This window comes from Equus caballus, chromosome 3 (genome assembly GCF_041296265.1).
Source record: "Equus caballus isolate H_3958 breed thoroughbred chromosome 3, TB-T2T, whole genome shotgun sequence".
Classification (NCBI taxonomy): domain Eukaryota; kingdom Metazoa; phylum Chordata; class Mammalia; order Perissodactyla; family Equidae; genus Equus; species Equus caballus.
In genome coordinates this window covers 8,817,519-8,827,084 of record NC_091686.1, presented here as the reverse complement: position 1 = coordinate 8,827,084, position 9,566 = coordinate 8,817,519, and the positions used below count along the sequence as shown (strand labels likewise).

The window sequence follows — 9,566 nt, the reverse complement described above, 5'->3', positions numbered from 1 at the left end:
AACTAGCTTCTTGTTCCTCGATCTCTGCAGCAATATCAGCCCCTGCCTCCGCCCCAACTAGATTCAAAAGACCACCGGAAATCGCCAAGGAGAGGCCTTCCTGGGCTGATAATCCCCATTGGTTGGTGTGTGGAGAGGATTCCAAAGAACTGACCTCTGAGGCCCTCCCTCCCCGTGGATGCTATGCATAGCACTGACTGCTTGGCTAATAAGTGATTCATGGACATGACGCAAGGCTCTGGGTGGGCTGTGTTCCCTCCAGGTCCCAGTCTCAACGAGTTAACTAGTTATTACAGCAAAAACCTGGCAACCTAGGGGAGAGTTGGTGAGACCTGCTGCCCTGAGACTAGAATCAGACTCCGCGTGCCAGGCCTAGCCGATCTCTTACCCCTTGTGTCTTCTACCTGCGAGGGGCTTCCTGGCAACGATGTGCAGTAGGGGAGGCCTTTAAATGAAACGAAAGGGTGTGACCCCTTGGGTGCAGAAGGCCCAGGCAATGTGGCCTCATTCTTGGGACCAACCATTTCCCACTGCAGTGGAAGCTTGGGGTACAGAAGAAACAGGATCCTGTACTAGCAGATTTGGGATTACCTGCCCTCACCCCATTTTTTTCCCTTTCCAAACCTCAATTCCACCCTTTCCTCAAAAACAAACAAAACCAGCTGAGAGTGAGGCGGAGTTGGTTGGGAGCCCCAGAAGAGGGCACCTGCAGGCAGGAAATGAGGCTCCCATTCCCCTGCCCTCCTTGCTCCCGGGTGGCTGCACCCAGCTGGATGGCACACCGAGGGGGCGCGGGGGCAGCTACGGCCCTGCCCGCTGGCCTCCAGTGTCTGCGGCCCAGTCAAATCCCTCCATCCCTTTCCTGTGAGAATGAAGCCCGAGGGTGAGAGACTCAGGAATACAGACAAACATTCTCTTTATTGAGCTACACATGAATTTTCCATTAGTCAGAGAAGTAGACTGGCAGTGTGTAAGATATCACAGAAACCTCACCGATTGGGAATAGAAAGGCTTAGAAAGACCCGTGGGCTATTTTTTTCTTTTTTTCCTTTTTTTTCAAGTTTTTTTTTCTGTATTTTTAATTTTTTGTGTGTTTTGTCTTTTCGCCTCCTTTTTATCTGAAATGGCTGCAACTGGTCTTCTTCAGCAAATATTAAGTCTTAAAAGTGAAACTGTGAAGAGGTTTGGGGTTTGGATACTAGTCAAAGTAGAAATGGCATAGGACTGATCATGAAAACTGTGGCTTTCATGGAAACACTACTTTCCATCTTTTTTTTAAAATTTTTTTTGTGGTTTTTTTTTTTTTCCCATCTTGTGGTATTTAAAAAATTTTTTTGTTCTTTTTATCTGCAGCACAAACATCCCCACATGAGAAAGAGCGAACACAGGTCACTGGAACAAAGGAGGCGGCGGAGGGGCGCACACACACTGGGGAGCATCCACCTGAGAGGCTGAGAAGCGGAATGTCAAAGGGAAAACCACAGCCCGTGTCCCAGACTGTGGCAGCTGATCTGACATGGAACACAGTGCGCGTCAGGACAGAACTAAAACAACTGAAAAAATCAGAGGGAATCTGTAGAAAGGGGGTCCACGGGAAAATTGTTTTCTATCGGTCTCTATTTATGTATTTGATTGGTATTCTTTTTGGCAGCTACTGGCCAGTGAGAACTGTGCTTTTTCTGTACAAACCTGGAGTGAGCGTGTGGCTGGGGGGCGGGGGGGGGGAGCGGGGTGGGGGAAGGGGGCAGGGCTGCGGGCGGTGTTCCGGAAGTGGCCGCAGCGCACCCAGAACCTAGGCAACGCCCGGGGCCCAGCGCAGGCAGGCTGGCACCTCGCAGGCGGGAGTCGGGGGACGCAGGTGCAGATGTGTATGTTTCTTTATTTCAAAAGAAAAAAAGAAAGAAAGATGGATGTAATGGTGAGGTGTCCTTTTTCCTCTTTTTTTTTTTAAGCTACAAAGCACATGAGAAATGTTTTTTTTTTCCTTTCAAATTCTAAATGTAAAGACTCAACTAAAACCGGATTCTACAGCATTCTACAGAAATACACAGCCGTCAGTCACTCTGGGGTCGTAGATTAGACAGGGGCTTGATACAGAAAGGCTGTGTGTCTTACAAAGGCCAAAAGGTCATGCTACCAGGAGATCAACGTCAACAGCAAAGTGTCCATGAAGCGGTCTGTAGAGAGAGAGATAAGGGGGTCCAGTCTGACCATTTTCTTTGATTTTAAAAACCAACCAACCAACCAAAAACCCTAGAACATGTTTAATAATGTTGGGGTGGGGCGAGCTGGGGCAGCATCGCAGAAGGATCCAGAGCCCTCAGAAGCGTGTCCCAGGCCCTGGGGCCTCACCGCATAGGCCCATGGCCAGTCAGGTCTACAAGTCCGGCCCACCCTCGGCCACTCCTGTCCCCTTCTCCACATCTCTCCCCTCTTCCGACCTGCCCTCTTGGAGGCGGGCTGGCTTCAACCCTGCAGGTGAGTCTGAGCCATGGTTTGCATGTCCCCTCCCCTCAGCTGCTTACAGGAAGCAGACCAAGCCTCCCTTTTCCCGCCTGCCTTGTTCACAAGGATAAAGAAAACTCAGGAGACAGTGGACTGGTCGGAGCGATGATTCTTCTAAATTCTGGAAATTAACAACCACCACCACCCAAAATGGAAGCGTCCTTAATTCTTCTGTTGTTGCCGGGGCACAGGGCAGGGAGATGTTTAGGGTATTGGCCGTTTTTTAAAGGGTTTTGGAATTCACCCAAGAGCAGGACAGAACTGGGAGCACCCAGCCTGGGCGGGTGGAAGCAAAGAAACGGGCTGGACTGAGCCAGGCCCCCCCCCCGCCCCCCCGCCCCCCCGCCCTCCCGCCACTCACAGGCGTGGGTCTCAGAGAGTAAGATCGCGTGGCTGTTCTTAAAAGGATGGACTCCTAAATCCGGAACCCCATCACGACGTGTGTGTGTGTGTGTGTGTGTGTGTGTGTGTGTGAGACGGTGAGCGCATGCACACACGTGCACGCTCATGTGCTGCCCCGGAAAACCTTGATGATCTACGGGATGGTGGTCAGTTCTGTCTGAAGCTCTTCCTAGTACAAACTAAAAAGAAGTTTTTAATATATATTTGTATATATATAAGGTTTTGTTATGCCTTTTAAAGTTTATTTACCAACTTGCATTTGTGTGTGTGTGTGTGTGTGTGTGTGTGTGCAAGCTTTTCTGTGAGTGCTGGAATCATTACCCAATAGGTTGCTATACAGGACAAGAGGTCAGTACAAGCCGCAGCCCCGGAGGTTGTTGGCAATGATGATGTCAGTGACGGCGTCGAATACCACCTGGATATTATTCGTGTCTGTGGCACAAGTCATGTGACAATAAATTTCTTTGTTGGGTGAGCGGTTTTTGCTTTCAAATTGTGCTTGGATGTAGGCGGCTGCATCTTCATAGGTATTGGGGCCTGTAACAAGACACAGAACAGAGAGAGGCCTGGTGAGAGCTGGGGCGCAGCGGGCTGGGGACACCGGGTCGAGCAGAGGGCCGTGGCATTCTCCAGACCGCGGGACGAGACCGCGGGAGCCGCAGAGCTACTGCAAGGCGCTCCTTCTCCAGGCGCAGTCGCCTTTACGTTAAAACCACAGGAGGCTTAGCAGTCACCTGGCTGCTGACTTGTCCAGGTCTTTCCCTCTGTTTTCACACGGGACCACCCAGGAGCCCTGGGAGGCCAGTGGCCACAGGTTCTCCCTTTCCCTTTCTAGATGAGCACACTGAGCCTGGGGCCTGGAACTGCCACTCACAACGCTCACCCCCTGTCTAAACCAGACCTGCTGCTGATAAAGCAAGACAATGACCTCTGATGGAAGAGCTCCGGCAGGGGAGCGACCCAGGGCTCGCGGACTCCGAGGGTGCGCTGCGTGCCGAGCTGTACCTGGACCTCCCTGGATGGCTTCCTCTAACGAGGAGCCATTCGGCAGGGCTGGGAGCATCTCTAAGCAGTCCCACTTCTTGGGTGAGTGGCCAGGACGTGGGGGGCACTGGCATCTCCTGGGTAGGAAGCTTAAGGGGCTAGCAGCATTCATAATACCAACTGGGACCCCACTGCCCACCACGGTTCCTTGGCTGACTCCTTGATCCTTCTGGGGCCTGGTGGGGAGACCTGTGGATAACACAAGGACAGTTTTCCAACCAGCTGCAACCCAAACCCTTGTGGCTCTGCCCTGTAGACAGCTTTCAACTGAATACCACAAAATATGGACCAACACAGAATTACCTAAAAGCCCCTAAAAGGACGATGCCCCATTTTCCTCAGTGCCACCAGCATCTGGCCAGCATGCAAACAACACAATCTTATTTATTTTTTTTGAGGAAGTTTAGCCCTGAGCTAACTACTGCCAGTCCTCCTCTTTTTGCTGAGGAAGACTGGCCCTGAGCTAACATCCTTGCCCATCTTCCTCTATTTTATCCGTGGGACGCCTACCACAGCATGGCGTGCCGAGGGGTGCCATGTCCGCACCCGGGATCCGAACCCGCAAACCCCAGGCCGCCGAGAAGCGGAACATACGAACTTAACCACTGTGCCACTGGGCGGGCCCCACATAATCTTATTTTGAGGGTATGAGCAATGTCCCCCTGTCCCAGCCCACTCTGCCTGTTCTCCATCTGTAAGTGTGAGCCACAGAGGGCAGGCTGGGGCTCGGGTCACTGGAAGGCTTCTGCAGCCAGATAAGCAAATGTGACAGGCCAGGGGTCAGAGGTGGGGGCATCCCTGGGATGGGCGTCAGGGCAGAGAGCAGCTCTGGGCAGCCCACCAGGCACAGCCTCCTTCTCAGCCCAATTCTCTCAGCCCACCAGACATGGGAAGCGGAAGTGCCCTGAGCAGCAGGTCCACAGGGAAGCCAGCAGCCAGCTCACAGACTAGACATGGCTCCAGACTGGACCCCATCAAGGAGCTTCCTGTACAGAGGGATCGAGACAGGGCCCCGTGGGAGGTGAAAAGTGCCTGGGCACGACTCCGGGGACAGCCAGCTATGCGCTCTCAGCGTCTGCTGAGTTCGTCCCTCACACAGCCTGGTGGTCCCTTCGTGCTTGCCTTGGACATCCAGCCTCTCCACCTGTCTCCGTCACCCCCGCCCCTCCAGCATGTTTTCTGTCCCCAAAGGCCTTGGCGCGCCATGGGACCACTGCGTTGGTGACCATTGTCATCTACTGTGTTGGAAACTGGCTCTCTCGGGAAGCCCTGGAGAACTTGGATGTTTCCCACATTCATATCGCCTTTCTGGGGGCACCATGCCCCGTACTACACAGCAGTGAGAATGACCACTCCTCAGGCCACCTCCCAAATCGGGCTCTGGCGGGGCAGGTCCCGGGGACAAGGAAGACCCTTAGGGCGGGATGTGCCAGGCTGTGGCTGCGGAGCCCCGTGCAGTCGCCACAGCTTTCTAAAGACTGAGCTGGTCCTGGAGGGCCCTGGCCGAGGCTGGGAGAGGTCAGCAGTGGCTGCCAAGAGGGAGCTGCACCCCAGCTCTGCCTGCGGGCAGGGCCCTCCTTGGGCTGGGGCAGCCTGGGGCTGGCCTTTTGGGCCTGTCCCTTGCCCTCCTGGACTCGCCCCACCCTGCAGAGGGCTCCTCCTCCATGGCCAGTTCCCCTTCCTTGGTTTCCATCCCCTGAATAATACTGACGACAGTGGTAGCCAGTGGTTACGTGTACCCGGCACTGGGCTCTGTCCTCTCCATTCACCCCCACTGCCCCCTACCCAGTAGGCATTCTTGTTACCTACGATGGTGCCCAGACGAAGAATGAGGCACAGGTGATTACCTTGCCCAAAGTTGCAGGTGTCCTGGCTCCAGAGGCTGCTTCAGCGTGTCTGCCTACTGGAGACTTTGTGCTCCTGACGTCTGTCAGACCCGGAGCCTGTGCCCACCTGCCTCTCTGCGCCCCCTGGGATGGGCGGGAAACATGCAGATTCCCAGCAGTGTGGAACATCAGCAAGGAGACAGGCCTCGCTCAGAACAAGCCCACGGGCCAGTCTCCACACCCAAGGGTGAGGGTCGGCTCTTCCCGGTGGAGGAGCAGAGCAGAGGGGCCAGCATCCATCTCCACTGGAATCTGGCTGGTTCGGGGCCTGTGCAGCCCTGTGAGCTGAGCCCACGCCCTGATCTCACTCTGGGGCTGTCAGGGAGCAGGTTCCCAGCTGAGCCGATCTGTGACACATCCTCCTCTGCTGCCACCCCAGGGGCCCCTCGAAACTTCCCAGTCCCCAGAGGGACAAAGGCTGGCCTCTGGGGTCCCATCAGCACTGCTCCAGCCTTGAGCAGCAGCCCAGAGCCAGGCCAGCCCACGGCAGCCACCCTCCCTCAGCTGCCAGAGACGGCCCGGCCCCTCATCTACCCATTCAGAAACAGCTTTGTCCTGGGGATCTGTGTCCATCTGGGAGCCAGAGGGGAGAAAAAAGCCCAAAGAAGGTGGATGCAGGGGTGCAGGTGGGTGGGACGGAGGGGTGTTGCAGGAAGTTGGAGTGATCTGATTTGGGGAAAAGATCGGGGGGGAGGAAGACAGGGAGAGAGTGGGCATGATGGGGTAGGGGTGGGGGAGCAGGCGTGATGGGGGCAGCAGGCATGACGGATGGGGTAGAGGTGGGGGAGCAGGCGTGATGGGGGGAGCAGACATGACGGATGGGGTAGAGGTGGGGGAGCAGGCGTGATGGGGGGAGCAGACATGATGGATGGGGTAGAGGTGGGGGAGCAGGCGTGATGGGGGGAGCAGACATGACGGATGGGGTAGGGGTTGGGGAGCAGGCGTGATGCAGGCAGCAGGCAAGACGGATGGGAAGTTTGGAGAGCAGGCGTGATAGGGAGAAGTAGGCATGATGGAAGAGGGGGTGGGGGAGCAGACGTGATGGGCGGAGCAGGCATGACGGATGGGAGGTTCAGGGAGCAGGCATGATGAGGGGAGTCGGCATGACGGATGGGGTCGGGGTGGAGGAGCAGGCATGATGGGGTGGAAGGATCTGCTGGGCATGAGCAGGGCTGCTGCACATAGGGCACCAGAGCAGGAAGTAGAGAAAGCAGGTGGGGAGAAAGGCAACCCAGGCCCCACTCCTAGGCCGTGTGTCCCCTTCCTAATTCAGGTAAAGGTGCTGTGTGGCCCAGCAGCCGCCCAGGACAGGGGTAAGAGGTAGGCCACTGGGGAGTCTGGGGGAGGTAGGAGAGCCTTTCTAGAGGGTGACCAGGATAAAGCGGGGAGGGCAAGCCTGTGGTCCTATTCTGCCTCCGGATCCCTGCCATGTCACTCCCCGGTGACCTGGTCACAACACATAAGGATCAGGGCTGTGTCCTGGGAAGGGCCGACCCTGCCACGCCCTAGTGATTTTCTCTGCACCCCTGCACTAGTGGCGCCCGCATGCCAGTTGCTGCTGGCCAGGCAGCCTGTCCCTGAGCCACAGCAGCTGGTGTTGGTTGTCGCCTCTGGAAGGGACGCAGGTCCCTGGCAGGGGTGAGGCCTCCTCCTGCACAGAGCCGCCATGACACCCACCTGTGTATTCAGGAAAGCAGATGGTCAAAGGTGACTTCTTGATCTTCTCACCAAAGAGATCTTTCTTGTTGAGGAAGAGAATGATGGAGGTATCGATGAAGAACTTGTTGTTACAGATGGAGTCGAAGAGCATGAGAGACTCGTGCATGCGGTTCTGCAGCCCCCGGGGGGAGGAAGAGAGAGCAAGACAGACAGCGAGAGGGAGAGACACGGAGACAAGGAAAGAGAAGAGAATTAGGTTTGAGAGAGAGGAACTGGGCTACTTAGCAGCTCAGGAGGGGCTCCTGGGCCCCCACGGGCTCCTCTGAAGGCGGACAGATGACAGAACCGCAGTCTACACAGCACAGAGCATTCAGAGCAATCCGCACCTGCTGTCTTGGGGCTGATGGCAGCGACGGGACCGGGAACCAACCACAGCTCCCTGGGTGTGGCTCAGGACAGGGTGACCTGGGCTCTCGTCACTGCAGAGTCATAGGAGGGTCTCCTTGCGTGCGTGCCTGCATGCATGTGTGTGTGTGTGCAGAGGGGCTTGCTGAATGGGAGCCCGAAAGCTGGGCTTTGGCACTTCCTGTCTGGACATTTCCTCTTGGGCCCAATCAGTATGGGGGGACGTCTTGGGAGTGGTGAGGGGCACCAGGCCCCTCCTGTGGTCTGAGGGAAGTCACACCAGGCTCCTGCCGGCACCCTTGGGGGCCACACTTTGGGGAGGCGCTCCTGCCCAGGCTGCCTCCAGGAGGGCCTGGGGGACTGGTCAGACCTCCTCTGGCTGGGTCAAACTCAGCCACAGCTGATCCCGCAAGGTATTTTAAGCAATGCGGACATGAAGTCTGTTTAGCAAATGAGTGAATGTGATGGGCACTCCAAATAAAGCAGAATCCGAGGGGACAGCCTGTTGCCTGGGGCAAGGACTGACTTATTCTCCTGTGGGATGCCAAGCACAGGAACTTGAGTAGTGTTTCGTGGGAGTGCAGAGGAGTATGTCTCTCTAAGAACTAACCCATTTTTGTACAGGAAGCTGGCTCCTCCATGAAATGTACCTCTCTGGGGTACTCATTTTCCCCAAGAACCCTATCCTAGCCCTGAGAACTCGTCCACCCCGAACCCAGCTCCACGGGTCCACAGCTTAAGCCCAGAAGTAATTCCAGGCTACGCTCTCCCTCTGAACTAAGAAGACTGAAACACATGGGAAGAAAGGACAGAGGACTGGTGTGGGCATTGCTGGGCCTCATTCATGGAGAGAGAGCGCATCCCCAGGGGCGAGCGAGCAGAAGGAGCAGAGCAAAGCTCCTGTTCGGTTGCCATGGCTGCCTTCCTCTAGCTGAGCAGATGGAGGGAGAGGAAGAAGATGAGGTGACCACCACCAGTCACCGAGCCCCACTCTGCCTGCACCGTGCCCAGCACTTCACCTGCCTCATGTCTTTTAGCCTCGTTAGCCCTCAGGGGACATCGAGAGGTGACACAGGTGGAAACCAGAAGAGCAGAGACTTGCACCTGGCTCTGGGCCAGATCTAGAGCTTAAGCAATGAAATGGGCTTCTCCAGTCGATAGGAATAGTCTGTGGCCTTTAGAGGAATAAATAACAAGAAGGCTGTGTGTGTCTTCAACCATCGTTTCAACGGATGCATTATTATACCAGTGACCTGGAAGGGTATCGGCCCCAGCCCTTGTTCTTCTGGCTAAGGCCAGCTGGTGGAGGGGGTAGTCCGAGTTCTCAGTTGCCCCTTGGGAGCCCCAGGACAAGTGACCCGGTTTTACTACTCCCTCTACGATGCGCAGTAAGTGCTGTTGTCCTTTTACTCTGCTAAACACATTCAGTAAACTCCTGTGCCCTGATCACCTCCCTGGCCTCAACCAGTAAATCTCATTCTCAGTTCCTTCAAAAGTCTGCCGGCCGTTTGCACAGTCCCACTCAGCCAGCAGCCAGACTCATATGCCTGTGCCAGCTCGATGGAGCCTGTTCAGAGAAGGACCAGGTCGGTTTCCTAGGTGGCCAAGTGAATCGATGCTCAGGGCCTGGGGCTGTGAACACTCAGGCTCCCTGGGCCACCTGTG

General features: G+C 55.8%; 1 protein-coding gene across 2 annotated transcripts in view; it reads right to left on the bottom strand.

Annotated features, from left to right (window-relative positions):
- Nucleotides 1–899: 899 nt before the first annotated feature.
- Nucleotides 900–9,566, bottom strand: part of GNAO1 (G protein subunit alpha o1) — a 169,765-nt gene continuing 161,098 nt past the window's right edge. The window contains exons 7-9 of one of the 2 annotated variants that reach the window (XM_023637021.2): nucleotides 7,515–7,668; nucleotides 3,229–3,444; nucleotides 900–2,177 (exon numbers count right to left, since the gene is read on the bottom strand). In XM_023637021.2, the coding sequence (XP_023492789.1) occupies nucleotides 3,257–3,444; nucleotides 7,515–7,668 (342 nt within the window). In that variant the 3' untranslated portion in view covers nucleotides 900–2,177; nucleotides 3,229–3,256. Of the gene's footprint in view, nucleotides 3,445–7,514; nucleotides 7,669–9,566 lie in introns of both variants that reach the window. The other variant, XM_003364588.5, reaches the window with a different exon arrangement.